Source organism: Cavia porcellus, unplaced genomic scaffold, assembly GCF_034190915.1.
Source record: "Cavia porcellus strain 051 isolate PalLab524CR breed Dunkin Hartley unplaced genomic scaffold, mCavPor4.1 scaffold_6, whole genome shotgun sequence".
NCBI classification, from domain to species: Eukaryota; Metazoa; Chordata; class Mammalia; order Rodentia; family Caviidae; genus Cavia; species Cavia porcellus.
Window position 1 is genome coordinate 30,544,000 of NW_026947489.1, and position 22,281 is coordinate 30,566,280.

General features: G+C 41.7%; 1 protein-coding gene across 4 annotated transcripts in view; it reads left to right on the plus strand.

Annotated features, from left to right (window-relative positions):
- Positions 1–22,281, plus strand: part of Gpr176 (G protein-coupled receptor 176) — a 133,695-nt gene that overhangs the window by 106,877 nt on the left and 4,537 nt on the right. For all 4 annotated transcript variants that reach the window (XM_063250296.1, XM_003475679.5, XM_063250298.1 and 1 more), the window contains one exon: positions 19,752–20,004. In XM_063250296.1, the coding sequence (XP_063106366.1) occupies positions 19,752–20,004 (253 nt within the window). The remainder of the gene's footprint in view (positions 1–19,751; positions 20,005–22,281) is intronic.

The window sequence follows — 22,281 nt, forward strand, 5'->3', positions numbered from 1 at the left end:
CCTTTTTCATCTGTCATTTGTGGAAGGTCATTTGACAAGATATTTTTTAAAACTGTGCAGTCATTTGACCCAGACATTCTGCTGCTGGGAATTTCTCCTTAGTACATATTCAGTTCACTTCCCGATGCAGCATCTTAAAGGAGTGGGAGATTGGATAGCTTAAGCAAACTCACCAGTATGCAACAAATGAAATTAATTAGGGCACAGTAATAAAATGCTGTTGCTTTTATGTAGCTCTTAAAACGATTATATAGATCTATTTTTATTATCACAGAAAATTGATATGGTGAAAGATTTAGCTACAGAACAGTATATATAGTTGGTCCCACTGATGTAAACAGAAGTCTGTATATATAAAAAGGAGTTTGCAAGGATAAGTACTTAAAATTTGCAGCTGGTTATCATTGGGCAACTAATTATTACTTTATTCTTCATAATTTTATACATTATCTGAATTTTAAAAAGTATTTTAAAAACATAATAATCACAAAAATTAAGATATTTCATTTGGGACACACGTACACACACACTCACTCACTGACTCCTGAAACAAAAATGATCCCTTGACAGTCCAGCCTCAAGTATGCAAAGCACAGTTATGTTACACAACTGCCACAGCTGTGCTCTGGAGAGCAGGACTCTTGTGCAGGGCCCAACATCCACAAGCTTCCTGATGATCTCTAGAGATGAGCTGCGCCAAGCCTGTGACGTATTCTAGTGATAGTGGTGTTTCTATGACATTAGATTTCTCAGGTCCCTGCCCTCCTTCTTTCCTTCACCTGTTATCCCACTTTAAAATATTATCACTGGTATCCTTCTTTATTTTTGGCTGTGTGAAGTCCTGTGGGTAGTGTTTACTAGGGCTGCTGTAATGAGGGCTGCTATTTGTGGCCTGAGATGTGGTGTCTGGATTTTACCCTAAGCAGTACCACTGTGGGGTGTGTGTATGTGTGTGGAGGGTGGGAGGACTGACTCTTTTGTGAATATTTATTTCCAGTTTTTTTTTATTTAAAGAGAAAGAAACAAAAAAAAATACATGGAGAAAAAAAGGTAGAAATAATACAGAATTATAGAAAAATAAATGGTAAGAAATCACCAGTTGATAAGTTACATATTTTCATCTTAGAAATAGTTGTTTAGGTTACAAAATTAAAGTATGTAAAGTGACATTCAAATAGTGACACTGCCAACAGTTCTGCTCAATGATTTTAACAAAAACTTTGTAATATGGTTTTCAGTCCTACACACTTGTTTTTTATCTGAAAGAGGGTAAGATTAAACATATCATGACCTGGCCCATGGGTCAATCTGCAGGGTAACCACCTGGAGGAGGAACGGGGATTGACAAAGGCAGGGCAAGAGACAAAGAGAGACGGAGACAAGTTGAGGAATTCCAATCAAGTCTCGTTTATTGAGGAAGTGGTTGCAGCTTTTATAGGGCAAGGGTGCGCTGGTGGGACAGGAAGAGGCTATGGGGTGATCTCTGATGGGTCATCATCACGTCAGTGTATGTGACGTGAGCAGGAGAGGATCATGATTGGTGTAGATGCACTACGTGCCCATACAAGGGAGAGGCGGGGAGACAGCAGCAGGGAGGTTGTGCCGCCCCCTACATCTCCTCCCTTTTTATATTTTTAATTAGGAGTATGGCAGGCCCTGTGAGGACAGTGCCTGTCTTAGGTCAAGGACCTTTTTACATGAACTCAACTGAGCCTTACCCATCATGGGCTTGTAGGACAGCAATCGGTCCTGTGCCTGTGTTAGGTGGCCGGTGGTGTGGCATATATGTCCTAGTTGCCTGTCTCTGGCTGCCTGTCTATTGCCCCAGGGTGGTTAGGCCACGTCGTCATATGGGCCACTTGTGGGAATTCTTTCCCGGTAGGTTTGTTGATCTGCCATCTCCAGCTGGTGATAGTGTACCTGAATGGGCTTTGCCATAAAGTCTATCCAGTTATTAACGAGTGTCAAAATCCTCTGAAAAATACAAGGACCCACAGAGAGGAGAAGCAACAGGGCAGCTAGGGGCCCCAGGAGGGGTGCTAAGTAGAGGAAGAGCCCTCCCCAGAGTGAGGAGAAAGGATAAGAGGCCATCTGCTGTTTTCTCAATTTGAGCCGCTCTTCAATTTCTTGAAGTTTGCCACGTATGATGCCAGATTGGTTAACATAGAAGCAACATTTTTTTCGGTAAGGCAAAACAAATTCTCCCCTGTTCTGCAGTTAGGAGGTCTAGCCCTCATCTGTTTTGGAGGACCATCTCTGCCAATGAATCTAGTTGATCTTGGAGGGTCTATATGGTGGCGGACAAGGCCCGGACATCTTCTGACAGCTGGTTGGAGATCTCAGTGTATTTTTCTAGGGTGACACCCAATCCAGCTGTACCAGTGGCCAGTGCCCCGGTGACACCCATTCCTACCAGAAGTGGGACAAGTGCCACTGCTCGTTTTTGGTGGCTGGAATGTAGGTAAATTCTGGTATGGGTATAGGCTCTTTTCCAGGAATTATATCAATATCAGGCAAAATGGTAGCTAGCATACATATTCCCGACCAATTGGATGGGAGAAAAGGGTAAGCCAGATTGGCCCCACATAAAAACACTTGTCCTGAGGTGGAGCATAAGGGATCAGTGTAATTGGCAATTTGGGAGCAGCTGGGGGACATAAGGGGGCCCACATCAATGATGAATGAGTCATTTGCAAAAGAGCCCTGAATACACGGGACAGATAATTTGGCCATTACCACCAGTTGGACAGGAAATGGCTGGCCAGGCTTACATGTGGGGGAGTCCCCTAGGGAGATAGGTGCTGAGTTGGAGGGGATAGCTATTGGCATAGGGGTGCCTAGGGCCATGCATAGCCAACAGTCCCTTGCCAGGTTAGGGTTGGTGACATTAAGTGCCTTTTGAGTGGCTAAGAGAATATCATAGGTCTGTGGATCTAGGTCCACTCCCCAAGGTTTGGGGAGTGCCAATGGGTGGTAATTGATCTTTGGGAATAAGCTATCTATCATCTCTTCTAGTCGCTGGTGAACATATTCTTATATGATCTTGTCTTGCGGGCCTCCCCCATCAGAAGCATGGACAGGTGCCTCTCTGAACCAACATGTGGGTGCCCCTATATTGCCTTTACATCCTGCTTGAGAATATGGGGAGACACCAATGGCCTTGGGGTTAGTGCTCCAATCTGAGGCATATTGGGGCAGAGTAGTTTTGGTAAGGATGGCTGTGAAATAAATCTTGTTATTTGGTCCAACACATTCAGAAACTGTTGTATAACATGTAGAATGTACAGCTTCCTCATAGGAAAGGCAGGAACAGTTTGGTCTAACCTGTGGGTCTATAGGCTTTATCTGTGGCTTTGGGACACATTGCCAGACTCCTTTTTTTCTGGAATCATCGATCCCCGGGAGGCTGTATTTCTGCCACAATCAATCGTGCCAAAGGTTTGGGGTGTAGAACAGCGTGATTGATCTTTTGAGCCTTTAGGCTGTAAATTTCCTCCTCGACAATTGCAGGGGTTACTGTAGAGTGTTTTAAGCAGGTCCTGTTTTGTGACGGAAGGTCCAAATCCACCATTGGTCAAGGGTGGTCCAAGGAGGATCTCGAGAAGGCACCACATAATCCATCGGTTTGGCATTTTCTGTAAGGAAGCACAAGAAGTTGCCTCAGGGTATGTGTTTACTCCTGGGCCTTTTTGGGATTATTATCATTTGGCTCATTAATTTGCCTAATGAGGCATTCGGGGAGCCATCTAGCCTCTTTGTCTTGGTGGGAGTATATACACAGTGAACCACGTCCCCATATAAGAACGGGGTCAGGGCCATGCCAGGTGTTGGTCAGAGGGTCTTTCCAGAGAACTGAGGCAAATTGTTTTTGTGTTTCAGAATGCCAGAAATGCGTGGCTGCTGACTGTCCAGCAGCATCCAAATTTTAAAAATTAAGGATGAATAAGGCATGAGATAGAATATTTCTGGGGGATCCCTGACAGGGTACCATGATCCCCCTCTGATTTTATCGATAGTAAGCTTAAGAGAATGATGTGCACGTTCAACAACGCCTTGGCCTTGTGGATTGTAAGGTATTCCTGTTGTGTGGAGGATGTTGAGGCACTTATAGAAGTGGGCAAAGGAGGTGCTGGTATATCCAGGACCATTGTCGGTCTTGGGCTGATGGGGGTTTCCAAGCACTGATAAAGCTGACAGCATGTGAGCAATAATATGTTTGATAGCCTCTCCGGTTTGGAGGGTAGCGAAGATAAAGCCACTGTATGTATCCACGCTTACATGGACGTATTTTAGGTTGCCAAACTCTGGGATATGAGTGATATCCATTTGCCATAGGGCATTGGGAACTAGGCCTCTTGGATTAACCCCTAAGTGTTGTACGGGTAGGTGAATAGCACAAGATGGGCAGGCTTTTACAATCTGTCTGGCTTGGTCATGGGTGATTTGATGGAGGAGGCAAAGGGACTGGGCATTGAGGTGGTGTAGCCAGTGAGTGTGTTGGGCATCTAATATGTTTTGGTCAACTTTATTATTTGAGGGATCAGAATTTTGAAAAAAGATCTGTGCTCGTGTGGCTAGATCTGCAAGGTGGTTGCCCCTTGTTAGGGGATCAGGAAGGCCCGAGTGAGCTCTTAGATGCCCAATTGAAAAATGTATGATGGCGGAGCCATATGTGGCTTTGTAATCTTGTAAACAGATCTGCCACTGAGGAGGCCTGGCAGACAGCGCTGACTGTCTCCAGTAAGGGGGACAGAGCGAGCCAAATAGGAACTATCTGTATAGAGGTTAAAAGGCTGGTGGGGGAAGGCAATGAAAATGGCCAAGATGGCCTGGAGTTCTGTTAGTTGGGCCAAGGTGGAACTGGTTTGGAAAGAAATTACCTTATCTTGGAAGGCATAAGTGGCTCTGCCAGAGGAGGAGCCATCGGTGAATAGCACCAGGGTATTGGGAAGGGGCTGAGAGGCTATAGCCTTTGGGAATATGAAAGTGTGGCAGTTGGCAAAATCTAGAAGCTTATCAGGTGGGAAGTGATTATCAGTTTGTCCTTTGAATGAAGCCAGGGCAATGGGCTAGGACTCAATTGTTTGGAATAACCAGTCTATTTGATTTTTTGTGTGGGGTTGGATGATGATATTGGGGTCTTTTCCAAAATAGAATTTAGCTTGTTTTTGGCCTTGGATGATTAGATCTGAGACAGCCTGATAGTAAGGGTTGAGCATTTGCTTTGGAGTGACTGGCAGGTGAACCCACATGAGGGGTGCCCGCTGCCAAAACACAGCAGTAGGAGAATGTTTGGTATTAAAGATGAGGAATTGTAGAGGTTGGCCATAGTCCATAAAGGAAATGGTCTGATTAGAAATGGCCTCTTCCACAAAGTGATAGCCTGTCTGGCCATAGGAGTAAGCTCTTGGGGAGAGGTTGGATCAGGATCTCCTCGCAGCAGGTCATAGAGGAGTGTAAGGTCATGTTTACTTATCTTTAAGTTTGGGATGAGCCAATTGATGTCCCCCAAAAGTTTTTGGAAATCATTTAGGGTTTTAAGGCCATCAGGTCTTAGCTGAGGTTTTGGAGAGAAGAGGTGGGCACCTCTCAGTTGGAAGCCCAAATATGTATATGAGTCTGTCAGCTGAACCTTGTCTGGGGCAATAATAAGGCCCTTAGCCTGAAGGGCTTTTTGGAGGTCTGAATAACTCAGGGAGACTTGTTGTTGATCTTGTCCAGCAACCAAGATATCATCCATATAATGGAGGATATAAAGTTGTGGCCAATTATCTCTCACCTGTTGTAGGGCAGAAGCCACAAAAGATTGGCATAGGGTGGGGCTATTTGCCATCCCTTGCGGGAGGGTGCACCATTGAAACTTTTGCATGGGGGCTTGGAAATTTGGGGCTGGGACACTAAAAGCGAACCTCTTTTGGTCTTCTGGCTGTAAGAGATAGAGAAGAAGCATTCTTTGAGATATAATAATCTTATAGTGGCCTAGTGGAATAGTGGAAGTGGATGGGAGGCCTGGCTGTAGGACCCCCATGAGAACCATGGTTTTGTTGATGGCCCTAAGATCTTGTAATAGGTGCCATCTTCCTCACTTTTTCTTAATGGCAAAGATAGGTGTGTTCCGTGGGGAATTACTTGGGATGATGTGTCCTAGGGCAAGCTGTTCCTGCACCAGCTGTTGGGTGGCAGAGAGTTTTGGTTGAGCAAGGGCCACTGATTGACCCATACAGGATCATCTGAAAGCCAAGTGATCTTGTCCACATGGATCACAGGTAGATCAATGGCCCCTATTGAAAATGACCTAATCCTGTTTTTTAGATTTGGAATGGAGGAGATAGGGATTTTAATGCCTGTGCCCTATTTTCCTAGGCCTTGATTTGGGAGAAATCCACTTTTGAGCATTTGTGCTGTGACTACATTATTAGGGCTGCCCATAATCATTCCCATTTGGGTTAGTAAATCTCTGCCCCCATACATTAAGGGGTAGTCCTGCAATAACATAGGGCTGCATGTGTCCCTGGTTGCCTTCTTGGTCTTTCCAGGTAAGAAGGTTGGCACTACATTGTGGGTTTTTTGATTGTCCAATTCCCTGTAGATGTGTCATAGTTGTCTCTAAAGGTCACGTGAGGTGCCAGTCTTCCTTTCTAATAATAGTCACATCAGCGCTCATATCTATGAGGCCTGAAAAATTTTTGCCATCCAGTTGTAGGACCATAAGGGGCTTGTCTTTAGATATATGTTGGGCCCAATACACATCAGAGGACCCAGGGAGGGAAGCACCCCTATGAGGTGACATGGATGGATTGGGGGTTAAGACTAATGGTAACAGGAGCAATTGGGCAAGGCATTGGTTAGCCTTAACAGACACAATGCCAGAAGGTGGGGTGATAGTGACATAACTTTAATTTGACCTGTATAATCTGAGTCTATAACACCAGGCAATACCTGTAGTCCCTGTAATGTGGAGCTGCAGTGCCCTATAATGAGTCCAAAGCATCCAGGGGGAGGGGGACCAAAAGCTGTTGTAGAAATGGTCTGGGGGCCCATGTCAGGGGTTAATACTGTGTCAAAGGCGGAACAGAGGTCCAGTCCTGCGCTCCCTGGGGTTGCCCTGATGAGGTCTGAAATGGATTGTTTTGGGCTAGAATAAACCTTGGTGCCCCAGACTTTTGTTGGTGGTTGGGGCCCTGGGGCTGGCCCTTAATCCCGTTTCCCTGCAGGGGTAAAGGGTTGCCATGAATGCCTCTTTTGGATCGGCATTCATTGGCCCAAAGATCTCCTCTTTTACATCTAGGGCAGAGGCCAGGTTTCTTTTGTGGTGTTTGACCTTAGTTTTTACCTTGTTTACATTCTCTGGCCAAGTGCCCAGGTTGGCTACATTTAAAACAATTACCGTCCCTTTTTGGGCGGGAAAGGAGTTGTTTTACTGTACACCCCTGTTGTGCAGCGGCCATAGCTAGACCTTAGTGATAAGCAGGCCCTACGCCTGCACACAGGTGTATATCGCCAGATAAATCCTCTTTTTTTTTTATGAGGCCAGGTTGCGGCTTGGCAAGCTGATGTTGCATTTTCATAAGCTAATTGTTTTATCAAGGCAGAATTTGTTTCTGTGGTGCCAAAAAGGCATTCAGCTGCCTGTAGGAGGCAGTCAACAAAGTCTGAAAATGGTTCCTCAGGCTTTTGTTTAATTTGGGTAAGGGAGGAAGTTGGTTCACCTCCAGAAGGGAGCCGCTTCCAAGCCCTAGTAGCCACCACATTGACTTGTGTGAAGAGGCCGGGATCATATCTCACTTGGGTCTCTTTTTATTGAAGTCTCCAGTTCCTGTAAGCATAGGGAGGGTCCAAGGGTTTTGTCTAACAGCATTATCTCTGGCAATATTTTCACATTGGTCAAAAAACTCAGATTTCCATTATAGATAATTACCTCCTGAGAGCGTGGCCTTAGCAAAATCCCTCCATTCATTGGGAATAATCCAACCCTGGGTCATAGAGTCTAAGATTGTGATGGTGAACGCAGCAGTGGGACCATATTGGGCAACTGCAGTTTTTAGTTCCTTTAGGGCGGCCACTGTAAACGGTGTGTGTGCTCTAACCGCCTGTGGCTCAGCGCCATCTTGGGCTGGCATGTTTGTCTCCATCACTGGAAACGCCATCTTAGGTGGAGGCCCACCCTGGTGTGGTGCATGTGGGGCACGGGCCATCTTAGGGATGGGTGCCATTTTAGAAGCAGCATCTAATTGGCCTGTCTGTGGGGTCTGTAATTGTAACATGAGCCTTTACATTCTTGTTCTAGTTGTACCTGTTTTTGTAACTCTATGACTCGGGCCTCTAACTCTAGGAGTGTGTTGGAGGGGCCAAGGGAAGCTTTGGGTGTCTCATTGTAGCTAGGGGGTGGTTTTACACTGGCTGGAGCCACGATGGGACCAGAGGGGTATCTGGTGGCCTCTTCTGCTAGTTGTTCCCAATCGACCTCTTGTAAAGGAGCGAGGTCAGGATATAAAGAATTGTGGTGGGCCTCAGGTGGTATGGGCTCAGGTGGTGGTGGGCCGCCATCCTGGAGCTTTTCTAACATATCATTTGCCTCCTCATTGGAGAAGCAAGAAGCATTGGATTTGTCTCCTGAAGGGAGCGGTGTTGGCGCAGCAGAAGCGCACAGGGCGGTTTCACCTTGGGTGATTGTTTCATCAATTTGGGGGTCTCGGTAGCGCTGTGTAAGTATCTCCAAGATTAGGTTCCAGTAGGCAAAGGCCGTAACTGGGACGTTTTCAGGGCCAAAGATCCGATAGTAGTCTTTTAATGCATCTCCTACTCTTTCCCACCTTTTTGTATCAATAGAGCCCTCTAAAGGGAACCAGGAGCAAAACTTATGAATAAATTGAAAATATTGTAATAAATCTTTTTTTTTAGTCTTAATCCCTCTTGTGTTTAACGTCTTAATTAGGCCTCCCACAAAAAGTTCATGGTCATTCAATGCTTGACCCATGCTGGGAAAGGGGGAAGGGATTGCCGTTCCCTTACCATGGCTCGAGTGGCATGGCAGGCTCCTAAGTAGCGTAGGCCTCGGATCTTTAGTTTAACTTTTAGCCGGCATCTCCGAATGACTCCCTCATTGAATCCTCTGTGCCAGGAGCCCTACGTTGGGCGCCACTTGACCTGGCCCTCGGGTCAACCCGTGGGGTAACCACCTGGAGGAGGAATGGGAATTGACAAAGGCAGGGCAAGAGACAAAGAGAGATGGAGACAAGTTGAGGAATTCCAATCAAGTCTCACTTATTGAGGAAGTGGTTGCAGCTTTTATAGGGCAAGGGAGGGCTAGTGGGACAGGAAGAGGCTATGGGGTGATCTCTGATGGGTCATCGTCATGTCCGTGTATGTGACATGAGCAGGAGAGGATCATGATTGGTGTAGACACACTATGTGCCCATACAAGGGAGAGGCAGGGAGACAGCAGCAGGGCAGTCATGCCACCCCCTACAATATCAAAACAGAACAAAACAGTTCAAAAAGAAACAATGTAAAGAAATACAGATTTCAAAGCAAGTCCACTGGAGATTTTCACTGTTTATCTAATTGTCTCTAGTTTTCTTCCAAATAGATGTCCCCATCTTCACACACATTAAATACATACTGCATATTATAGAACTAATCAAATCATTACAGGATGATGAAGGCTTTTTAGATCTTCAAGATCTGACATTGGGGAAGACAATAATAGCTACCATAGTGTCTCTCATTCTCTTCGTAGTAGCTGTCCTTATCTTTACGAATCTTAAGAGAATAGACTAATATCACTCTGAACAGTGAATAATACTATTGCTAGATTTTATATCATAATGCTACAGAATTAGCATTGGGTTTCTTAGTGTCTCTTCTTCAGAGTATCTGTTCCCATAAATAGTTTAAAAATTTCTTCCCATGTGTGAATTTCTACATGTATATCTATCCCTTCTGTATTAAAGGGGAAAACAAATCATAATAAGACAGTAAAACAAATTCCTAGAAAAATATGCAATGAAAAAGACACATAAAGGCACAATATTTGGTGATCTACCATAGTTACTATGCTTTCTCTTGTTATTTTCAATAGACTTGTCCACATTAACAGGCTTAATACAGTTAAGTATAGTATTACTTAGCTATTTTTATAAAAACACAACTTTGAAAACATTGTAGCACTTGAGAGCTGTTAATAATCAAAACCAGTATGGATATATTTTACATCTTGTCATCTTCAGAGTAGTTGCTTCTACTTTTAGAGTTGATACTATCAGGCATACCAAATTCAAATAAAATCAGCCAAGGCAAAACCACAGTCTAACAAATCAGATTCAAATAAGATCAGTCATAGTAAGACAATGTAAGTAATACAGGGTTTCAGTTGAAAGTAAAGATAGTTACCATGGTATAACCATGGTTTTTTTGGGTCAGATGTCTGTGCCCTCAAGTCTGATATGAGTGGACAGACCAGAAGAAAATAAATTCAAACTAAACAGAGTGATAAGACTACTGTGACTTTAAATCCCGATACACTATTAACAATGACCTCTGCCTTTTTTTAAAATAGTGTATCAAAGCTATCTATATTAAAGATTATAGCTTACCATCTCTGCCTCATGTCTGCTACTCCACTTTACTGCTATAATTTGTCCACCTTACTCCCTCATTCCCCTGTCTGCTCTGTTCATTGAAGCCTCTCTGCCACTGTTGCTGGAATCCTGGTATCCCTTCCTCTCTCTCTCTGGAATGTCCTTCACTACTCTCTGTAGGGTTGGGTTGATGGCCATGAACTCCCACAGTTCCTCCTTGTTTTGGAAATATCTTATTTCTCCATTAATTTTGAGAGAGAGTTTTTCTGGGTATATCAGTCTTGGTTGCAAATTATTTTCTTTCAGCGCTTGGGCTATTTCCCCCCAGGCCCTTCTCAATTTGAGAGTTTGTGTTGATAAGTGTGTTGCTACTTTGATAATTTTTCCATTGTAGATTATCTACTTCTTTTCCCTGGCTGCTTTTAGTATTCCGTTCTTTTGGTGGATTTCTGGAATCTTGATTATTATATGTCTGGGTGTAGATCTGTTTTGGTTGTATTGTCTGGAGTTCTGTATGCCTCATTTATCTGTATATTATTTATTTTTCCTATGCTTAGGAAGGTTTCCTTTAATATATCTGTGAATATTCTTTGTAGTTCATTTTTGGTTACTCCTGCTTCCTCGCTTACATGCTTTATTCTTAAGTTATGTATCCTTTTGTCATCTTCTAGCCTTTGAATTGTTATTTCTGGTTCCTCATTATTTTTAAGAGGTCTTTTCTTTCACAATCATATATCATAAACCTCTCTTCAAGTTTCAAAAGGCTAACTTTAGTTTCTGTCAAGGTATTTTGCCAATTTTCAACAGAGTTTTTAGTTTCCTGGTAATCTATTTGGATCTGCTTCATGTATTCTAGGTTATGTTTAAATTCTTCATCAGAGGTTTCTCTTTCTTTTCTGATTTCCTCTTTCCATTGTGTTCTCTTGGGTGGGCCTTATCATTTCTTTAATTAATCTCTTTATATCTTGCCTCACTTGGATCAGAAGTACAGTTTTAAATTCATCTAGAGGTCATGAAGGTATTTCTTTATTTCAGCTGATGCTGTGTCTAGTATTGGATGGTTACTGTGCTGGTTCTCTTCTGTGTTTACTTCTCCTAGGCTCATTTTCCCAGGTTTGGCAGCCAGAAATTTTTTTTTAATTTCTATCTCTTGTCATGTTTCTGGTTTCTTTCAGACTGGTGTGTCCTGGGGGTCTCTGGCCCTCTCCGTATTGCTTAGGGTCTTTCCAAAGTGTGCTGACTGAAGCTTTTGATGCCCTCCCCAATTTGCTGTCATCTGAGGTAGGCAGGGATGCAGGGATGGTGCAGGCTAGCCTCCAGCCTCTGTGCCAGTCAATCCACAAGTTAGGCTTTGTGAACATCACAAAGTTGCAACTATTTTGTATCTGCTTATTGGGTCCCAACCAGAGGTGTGGTTCAGCCCCAGCAGACCCTGCCAGTTCTCTCTGCGCCAGGGGCGACTATCTGATGTCACCATGGTGCAGGCTCTGCCCAACTCCAAGATGTCTTCCACCAGTCCTCTCTGTGTCACTGATGCTGCCATGGTGCCAGGCTCTGCCCAATTCCAAGATGTCCTCCAGCCAGATACAGCAGCCATGGGACCCAGTCCCTAGTACTCACTGGGAATCAATGCGGATCTTCCTGTTGGGTCCACTGCACACTTGTGCCGCTTGTCTTCACTGTGTTCCCAGTATAGCGCAGATTGGTCAAAAAACTGCATGGTGTCTGGCTTTGGAGCTCCAGAGCTTCTCGCAGTCTCCTCTGGCACAGTGAGGTGGCTTTGGCTGCTTTGCAGGGTCCCAGGTTTCAATTTCCAGCAGTCGCCAAGAGCCAATACAGCTTTCCCCCTTGGATCCACTGCTCACTGTGCCATGTTAAGGGTCCGGGATTTGCAGACTCCTGTTATCGGCAGCTGCGGTCTCAGCAGGACCTTAAACCCTCTAGGTGCACCTAGTACAGTGCAGAATGGGGCTCAGTGAGTCATTGGGCTTCAGCTCTCCATCCGCATTTTTCCTTTCTCTTCCTAGTTTTATTTTTCCCTTCGGTTACTGCCTTGGTTAATAAGAATCGTTATCCATTCGTCTGGCTCTCTCCATGTTGTCATATTCTAGCATCTAATCTGATTTCTCTGCAGAGACTCTGCACCTGGCCCCCTAGCAAGCCACCATTTTTCTCCATTCCTATTTTCCAGTTTTCTGTCCTAATGATGATATCTTACTTTAGAGATGGGGTGAAGAAGGTGGAGTGTAGCTTAGCCTAACACTGTGATGGCAAGCCTTTTAGGCTTTCATTGCCACACATAGCCTGCTGCGCATGTGTGGCATAGGTTTACCACCAGTGGCCTAGCATGTGTGAGGGATTAGAACATTGGCTTCTTAAATACAAATGGCAAATAAATACATGAAAAAATGTTCATCATCATTGGTTATTAGGGAAATGCAAATTAAAACCACACTGAGATTCCATCTCACTCCTGAAAGGATGGCCAGGATCAAGAAGATCAACAACAACAAGTGCTGGAGAGGCTGTGGGGAAAAAGGAACTCTCCTACACTGTTGGTGGGAGTGTAGACTGGTACAACCTTTGTGGAGGTCAGTCTGGAGATTTCTCAAAAAGCTGGGATTGGAAGTCCCATTTGTTCCAGCTATTCCACTTCTAGGCATCTTCCCAGAAGAACTGAAAGCATCATACGATAGTGATATATGTGCACCTATGTTTATAGCAGCACAATTTGTAATTGCCAGATCTTGGAAACAACCCAAATGTCCATCAACCGAGGAATGGATTAAAAAGCTGTGGTACTTCTATACAATGGAGTACTACTCAGCTATAAAGAAAGATCACATTGAGGTATTTATCAATAAATGGGCGCAGCTTGAAACCATACTCATAAGTGAACTAAATCAAACTCGCATCTGTGAACTCCGAATAGTTTCCGTAGTATAGGAAATGAATCAAATATATAAAAGTATGTGATAACCATGATTCCCCATTATATGGCCTTGAAGCCTTATAAAATTTTCACTCATTAATTGGAATGGCTTTATTCTGGGCTGTTTGATATCATGGCTGGTAATGCAATGAACAGCCACTTTGAAGAAAATAAGACATAATAACAGCTAGTGCCGATTTAATAACATCTTGTCTTAAAGCCACACCAAACTATGGTTCTTCTGTCTCCATTGATTTTATCATGTTGTAACTTGCTGGATTTTATCGTATGTGGTAGTATAAACAAAAATTGTTATAGGCAAAGAGATAATATTGAAACCATTGATCATTTTTTCTGTTAACTGGTTCTAAATACTCTACAATGCTTTCATCCACTTGAATGGTGTTACACAGTCTTGATATGTTTGATGATATAGCATATGAAGTTATATTCAAATATTTCAAGAAAAAGACACTATGGTAACTACTATTAAGTCGGGTTATTTGGTGGTGAAGCACTAGGTTGCTGAAAGTGTTATGCTTTAACCTATATTGTTATGTTGTTATGCCCCCTTTTATCTCATCCTCTCCCTTATTCATTAAAAAATTATTTAATTTTTAAAAAAATATATCAACCAATAAAAAATGCTCCTGGATCTGTAGGGAAAAAGAAACCCTTTACAACTGTTGGTTAGAGAGTAGACTAGTACAAACACTGTGGAAATCAGTGTGGAGATTCCTCAAAAAATTAGGATTAGAGGTCCCATTCAACCCAGGTATTCCCCTCCTGTGTATCTTCCCTGAAGGATTGAAAAACATCACACCACAGTGACATATGTGAAACCATAAGGTTCAAAATATACAATAGTCACTGTGAAATGGGAGGAAACTGTTCAGTAAAAAGAAGAAACTAAGATAGGGGAAAAGAGAAAGGATAGAAGGGAAAAGAAAAAAATGCAAGTTAGTTATACCATTAGTGTCACTTAGTTCACTGAATAGGAAAGGTTGTGCTAATATTGATTGAAGAAATTTTTATGCCCATATTTTGTACTTGAGTGACTAAAGATAATGATGTGTAATTTATCAACAATTGTTACTTTTTCATTATTTTGTTGTGAAAATTTGTTTTACCTTTTCTTCTTAATATTAAAAAATAAAGTAATATATATATATATATATATATATATATATATATATATATATAAAAGGACATTGGCTTCTTTAGTGGGGGTCATTATTCTGCATATCTTACGTACAAATCAGAAGAGAAAAAAGAAAATGGGGCAGAAGAGATATTTGTTGGCTATGAATTTTCCAAAAGTAATAAAAGATGTCAAGCCATAATGAGAAAGTCAAGATGATCAGCATAACTTATATTAAAGTGTGAGTATGCTTGTGTGTGTGTGCCTGAGTGCACACACACACACTATATTCAAACTTCTTAAAACCAAAAGTAAAAAGAAAATCTTGAAAGTATTTTGAGAGAAAAAGGACCCATTACACACAGAGAAAAAAGCTAAGAACTCCAGCAAATTTATCATCTGAAACTGTATGACAAGGATAACATTGTGATACCTTTCAATTGCAAAGAAAAAAAAACAAAGCAAAACAAAACCTCTCTCAACTCAGAATATTATGCTCAGCAAAATCTCTTTTGAAATGGAGAAAAAAAATATTTCAGGTAAACACTGAGAGAATTAATTATTAGCAGACCAACACTGCAAGAACTGTTAGGAGAAGTTCTCTAAAATTTAATTGAGTGCTGAAAGCAGCAGAAATTGTAGCAATCAATTGTGGGTATATCATTTTTGTAAAACAAAAATGTGAGGCAGGGGATGTAGCTTGGTGGTAAGAATCCTTTCCCAGTACATTCAAGGCCCTGGTTTCCACCCTAGCACTGAAAAAAAAAGCAAAATATAAGGCAACATATATGTGAAAATTAGGAGACAAGAATTAGGAATATGCTGTTGTGGGATTCTTACACCACACATGAAGCAGTATAATGGTGTTTGGAAGTAGACTGTTGTTAAAGATGTATGTAGCAAACATAGAGCAACTACAAAAAATTGACAACAAAGTATAAATAATAAGGCAATAGTGGAGATAAAATTGAGTTATATAAAATAAATCTGAGTCGGGAAGATAAAGAGGAAAAGAGAAATGAAGAACGGACAAGACAAATAGGAAACAAGATGCTAGACATGAATCCAACCATATTAAAAATCACATTAAATGTAAATGCTCAGATACTTTCAGATCAGTTAAAGAGTAAGAGCCAACAATGTGCTGTCTCTAAGGAAGCCACTGTAAAGCTAAAGACAGGCTAACAGTCATTCCTGCTATTATCTGGAAGATTAATTGAAAGTATTTTCTACTATCCCCCTCACATAATTCTTTTAACTCAGGAGACTGTTTTTGGTTACTTTCTTTCTTTTGTTTTTTTCCCCCTCACTACAAACTGAAGCAAAGAAAACATTTAAAGATCCATTCTACCCTAAATCTGCTCATTATTTCTTCTCTTTTGGGTTAGTTTTTTAAAAAACGTGCTTAAACATTCCTCTAGTGTCTTGTGATGCTTGCTGTGTGTGCCAAGGTCCGTTGGAGTCCTCCAACCGTTGTCTGTGCTCTCAGGTCTCCCTCTTGGAACCCATAATTAAATATCACCTCCAGTTTGCACCTGCTTTTGGCAAGTTTCGGTTTTCCTAATGTTCTGGGTGATGTGTTATCTTTCTGTGGAGGCATAGCTATGGAGCATTTAACTCCTTTAAGTCTCTGGGAGAGCTTGTACTTTTAAAAGGGTGATGTATCTCTTTTCCTAGGAGGGATTTCATTTCCCAAGGCTCTTTTTAAATATCTTTTTTTATTTTGGTTATTATTCTCTTTAATATACCAGGGTTTTTGATCTTGAAAATACAAAGTTTGTATATCAGTTAAAAAAGGCTGAATTTGGCAGAGGTGAAATTTAATTGGGGAAAAATATGACTGGTGGGTTCCTTGTTAACAGTCAAGCACAAGCTGTGGTTTGTTGTTCACTGTGTGTATACATTTTTTGAAAACTGCAGCCAATAAGGATCAGTTATGGCCTACACAAATCAGATGCAGACACTCCTTTCACCATATTTTAATCCAATTCAAGTTAGAGCCAAATGAATTGGTTTGAAATGAGAAGAGAGAACAATGGTTTAAAAGATGGAAAGGCTTCTTTAATATTAGGTTCTTAGTAGTATAAAAGAGTAGTCCCTAGATATTGCTTGGAACCTTAGAGATAAAATGTAATTACAAACTAGATGTGATAACACACACCTATAATCGCTGCATTCTTAGAGGCTGAGGATTGCAAGTTCAAGCCCTGCTTGGGCAGGTTAGCAAGATTGTGCCTCAGAATTTAAAAAAACTTAGGAAGGTGGATCAAGGATGTAGCTCAGTGCAAAGGGCCTAGTTTCAATCCTCAGAACTTACCTTGAGGAAGTAATTATAGCACTATCAGATTTTATTTTTCCATAATAATTCAGTGAAAAGTTCCCAGATGTGAGAGTGATCTGGCCATGCCTCATTGGTCAGCAGAGTTAATTTGGCTGATCTAGGACAGTGCCTCCTCCTTCCTGTTCTCCTCTTGTGTGTTCCTTCTGAAGCTGTGTGCTCCATGGGAAAGCATGACTCTCCGCAGTAGAGGAGGACCAGTCTTCCACCAAGGGAATGAAAGGAGCTAACTCCTGGCCAGGCCTCCCAACCAACCTCAGGATCCATCTGTAGGAGACCGTAGGGCAGTCAAGCCTCCAAGACTCCAGACACAGCCAGTAGCAGCACTACATGTGGCAGTCTGCATGTCTGAAAAAGAAATAACTACAAGAGAAAACAAGCTTCCTCACTTACAAATGTGAACATACTAATAAAATGTTCATTATATTGTCGATACAATTCCTAAGATGGTACATTAGGTCCTCTTTCCCACAGCCGGAATACTTTGACTTAAAATAGTTGCTATATATACGGCTAAAGCAGGACTTAAAAACACAATAAAAAGCATGCCTGTCTCAGACTCCTGAGAGGGCCTGTGTAAATGGGAGGGAGCAGGGGAGGGAGAAAGGTAAATGGGAAAGTAGAATATGAGTAACGGTGGAAATGAGTCTCAGTTAGGTTTCAAAAGATGGAGAGACCATGGCCCACAGTGTGCTCTCTGCAATGAATTTTCCTGCTTGCTTTGTTTTTTAGGATAGTTTATTCAACATAACCTGCCAAACTGTAAAGATTAACCATGGAGATAAGAGAAAAGAAAATTCTAAGGGGTTTGACCTCTATCAAGGAAACAGTTCATTTATTTAGCATCTCTGTTACTGGAGAAACCCCCAGACTGTGATAACGCTATGCAGATACTCTGACATACATCCTCTTCTCGCAGGAGGTTTTTTCAAGTGGCCTATTGCATTAGTAGATAGTTGCCAGATTTTAAACCCTGTCTGCAATGTGTAAGTGAGGAAAGATACTTTAATCACACCCTTATTTGTACTTCAATGGAGAAGGGCTATTAATCAGTGGAGCTTCAAACAACAGCATTATTGTTCTGCATATTACCCGGTGACAGGTGGTAAATAACTCCTGCCCTGAATAATTATGAGTCAATGTGTGTGTGTGTGTGTGTGTGTGTGTGTGTGTGTGTGTGTCTAAAAGTAGCATTTCCAAAACTTCAGTCTAGGGCTGACTGTGCTGGGTACTTTTACAACTGTACGTTCTTGGTGCCATACTTAGTAACTGTGATTCTGCATGTCATTCTGACGCAGAGTGTGCCCTGTCATCTACTGAGTAACTGATATATGTCTCACCAAAAGGTTTGTCTTACTTCAGGGACTTTTGATCACTGTACTGATTAATTTGTTCAGTAGATGTTTATTGGATGCATACTCTGTGATAGATACTGAGCTGAGTGTGGAGTTGTAACACTGAGTAAGATTAACATGTCTTTTTCTCTCATGAATGGAGAGACAACAAGAAAACAAGTTTTGAGGATACGATAAGAATTTCCAAGGACACCACAAGGCTCTACAGTATAGTATAGTGGAGGGAGGAGCAGTGAGCCTTTAACATTAAAAGATGCTCAAGGAAGGTATTTTAGAGCAAGCAACATTTAACAAAGATCTGGATTAAAGTGAGCTAGACATATGAAGAACAGGCTAGGCAGTACAAAAACTTGAGGCTTAATAATGCTTGATATGTTTTAAGTGCAGAAAAAAGGTCCAGAGTGACTGCTGTACCTTCAAGCCAGGGGAAGAGAGGTGTGAGGTTGGCCAGGGTGCCATCAGATTATGACCTTTAAGGACCATGTGAGTATAATCAATGGAGAGGGCTAGGGAATCAGAAGTTTGGCTGGAGTATAGAGAAGAGGCGGCTTCTAAGATAGGAAGTTTTGGTGGAAAGCCATCCGAATGGGTAATCTAATCTAGGTAGGGGCTGCATAGAGAGGACTGAGAAGGGCCTAGAAAAGAGAGAGAGAGAGAGAGAGAGAGAGAGAGAGAGAGAGAGAGAGAGCTCTCAGGGGCTAGAGGTGATGTAGAGAGTGGAAGGAAAATCAAGAGATTTCCAGCTTGTGGAAGGCACAGGAGGAGAATGCGACTGTGTTATTGGTGCTGAAAAGTCTACTGCTGTCCAGTATAGTAGCCACTAAATGCATGTGGCCATTGAGCAGTTGAAATGTGACTAGTCGAAATTGAGATGTGTCCTAAGTGTAAAAAGACATTACATACTGGATTGTGAAAACTTAGTATAAAAGAAAATGGAAAATGTTGAGGATTTTAAGTAATGATTACATCTTGAAATGTACTTAGCACTGGGATGGGTTAAAAATTCACTTGTTTCCTTTTACTTTATAAAAATATAGGTACTAGAAAGTTTAAAATTATGCATTTAATATTTATTGTGTTTCTGTTGCAGTTTGGTAGCATAGAATTTATGACCTAACTTGCTAAGAGTAGACTACCTAAGAATAAATAATCCCTAATGAATTGTTTCTATGCCAGTGGTACTAAAGCATCATAATAATATTATTTTACCTAAAATATAACTCACCTCTGAAATTTCATCTAGTCTTTTTCATGTGTGTGACCTAATAATTTCACAATAACTGACAACATGGTATGTTTAAATCATCTCTCAAATATATTTTAAAAGATTTTAACCTATATTATGTATTATTTCCTTTTTCTTTGAATTATTAATTTTGTTTTATTTCTTTGCACATCTGTCCAGGAAACTTCATGGTACTATGGTCAACTTGCCACACAACCGTCTTCAAATCTGTCACCAACAGGTTCATTAAAAACCTGGCCTGCTCGGGGATTTTTGCCAGCTTGGTCTGCGTGCCCTTCGACATCATCCTCAGCACCAGTCCGCACTGTTGCTGGTGGATCTACACCATGTTCTTCTGCAAAGTCGTCAAATTTTTACACAAAGTCTTCTGCTCCGTGACTGTCCTCAGCTTCCCTGCCATTGCTTTGGACAGGTGAGATGTGTTAGCTGGGGACTCAGGGTTTACAAGTGTAGCGAACAATGAGCCTTGTGAAACAAATGATGAACTGTGAATGTTTCATAGGCTGATTTTTAGTCCACTGTGGTCAGAATAAAGAGAATGTTCAAAACAGAGCCTCACCAGGAGGAGTGCTACAAGTTCAAGGCCAGCCTGAGCTACCTAGTAAGTTCAAGGTCAACCTGAACTGTGTAGTGAAACCCTATCTCAGAAAAACAAAAACAAAATGAGAGCCTCAAAGGGATGGAGTGATTGAAATACAGTCAGGGAGAGTAAGACCCCTGAGAAAGGACTTAGGGAGAGTGACATTGTGACAGTGCTCAAGACAAGCTATTGTTCACGCTGTTGCTTTAGCTTGGTTGGAATTGGCATCACATTGTGATCTGAAGCTCATCTGACTTATAATTTTGCAACTAGGATTTTTTGGTACAACATGAAAACATTTCTGGAGGAAGAAGGGAATAATTCAATAGTTACTTAACTAATGATTAAAGACCTCGCTGGACCCAGCAGAAAACATACAGATTCCTCTGGAAGATTTATTTCCAAGCCTTATACTGCTGTTGTTTTTTCTGTCCATCTTTAAAAGACGTTTATTTGGCAATTAATCTTATATTTTAGTTATTGCCATCATTCATAATCTGGAAGTCAGAGTCCTTGCTGCAAGTTTACGTTCTGGTAGATGCCGTAACACATTCTTCTGACTGCCCCTTACCACCTGCTATTATGAAGCCTTATTTTTATTGCTGACATAGAATCACGCTATGTTACCAGCTTGAACTCCTGGACTCAAGCAATCCTCCTGTCTCAGCCTCTCTAGTAGCTAACTCTGTTCCAGCATTGGGGTACCCAGCATTGGGTAGCCTCAAGCCTTTCAGTCTTTTATGTCCTGGACTCTGCTTTTCTGGAAATTTTGAAACAAATGGTTTTGAGATACAGTTTGTATATTAATAAAACTCAACTAGGCTTAGGGTACAAATTAGTGAAGTTTAATGTATTTATAGAGATGAATAGCTGGCACTACAACTTAGTTTTAACTTCTACCCCTGCAATTGCTTTTCTTTCCCATCTTGAGATTTTAGCAACCACTGATCTATTTTCTGTCTCTATGTATTTGCCCTTTTGTGCACGTTTCATGCAGGTGGAATCATGTTGTATGTGTTCTTTTGTTCCTGCCTTCTTTCACTTAGCTTGTCTTCAAGGTTCATCCACGTGGTAGTGTGTATCGGCACTTCATCCATTTTATGGTCAATAATATTTCATTGGTGCCTCACGTTTTCTTTATCCATTTACCAGTTGATGGACATTTGTTTTCATTTTTAGTTGCTATGAATAACACTGCTGTGAATCCTGAAAGTTTTTTAAAAACAGTATTAAACAAGAGGAGGAACACATTATTCTGGACATTTTGCCATTACACCTGGAAGCAATGTAAAAATCTCTGTAGGTTATATCATGATCTTAGACAAGGAAATATGCAAATAAGACATTTTTTATTTTCTTCTGCATTGTTACCATTATAACATAAAAGGTAAACAAGTCCTTTTAGTAGAAAAATTAACTCTGGCAAATTCCTCTTATGTAGAGATACAGATTATTCGCAGGTTGTCCGTTACACATGAAGATGAAGGGAAAACAGCCTTTCACTTTGTTTGCAGCTGTTCATTTCACAGCACCAAGGCAGCCAGTTAAGTGGTTCCCACACTTCCTGCATCATCTTTTAGAGATTTGCACTAGGAACATTGTTTGTAGTGAGCTATGTTCTTGTGTTGTGTCTATTTCCTAATACATAATGGGATGGAAAATTGAGGTGACCTAGGATAGTGGCATGCGAGTGAGCTGACTGATGATAAGCAGAGCCAGCAGAGTCTTAGGCAGGCATTCATGTGTGTGGATGGGGCCACTGCATGTTTATGGACTTGCGATTAGAAATGATTGACCTGTGTTGAGAGACAGTGACAGCATGCATCATTTGTGCATGACTTGCTCTGCTTTTCCTTGCTAGAAAGAAATGTGGACCACATTTTACCACGTTCGCTCCCCTCCTGGTCATCCTGGCCACTCTTGTGCTTGCATCACCTGTGTCTCAGTTGAGGATCTTATCCTCTCCACTGTCTCCCTGCCAGCCTCCATCATGGTGCTGTTTTCTCTTTGATGACTTCACAGATGGCTTTTGGTGCCCCTTGTTCTGCTCCTGCCTCCAGTACAGCCCTCATCGCCTTGTTGAAAATTGTTGGTGTGCATGTCTTTCTT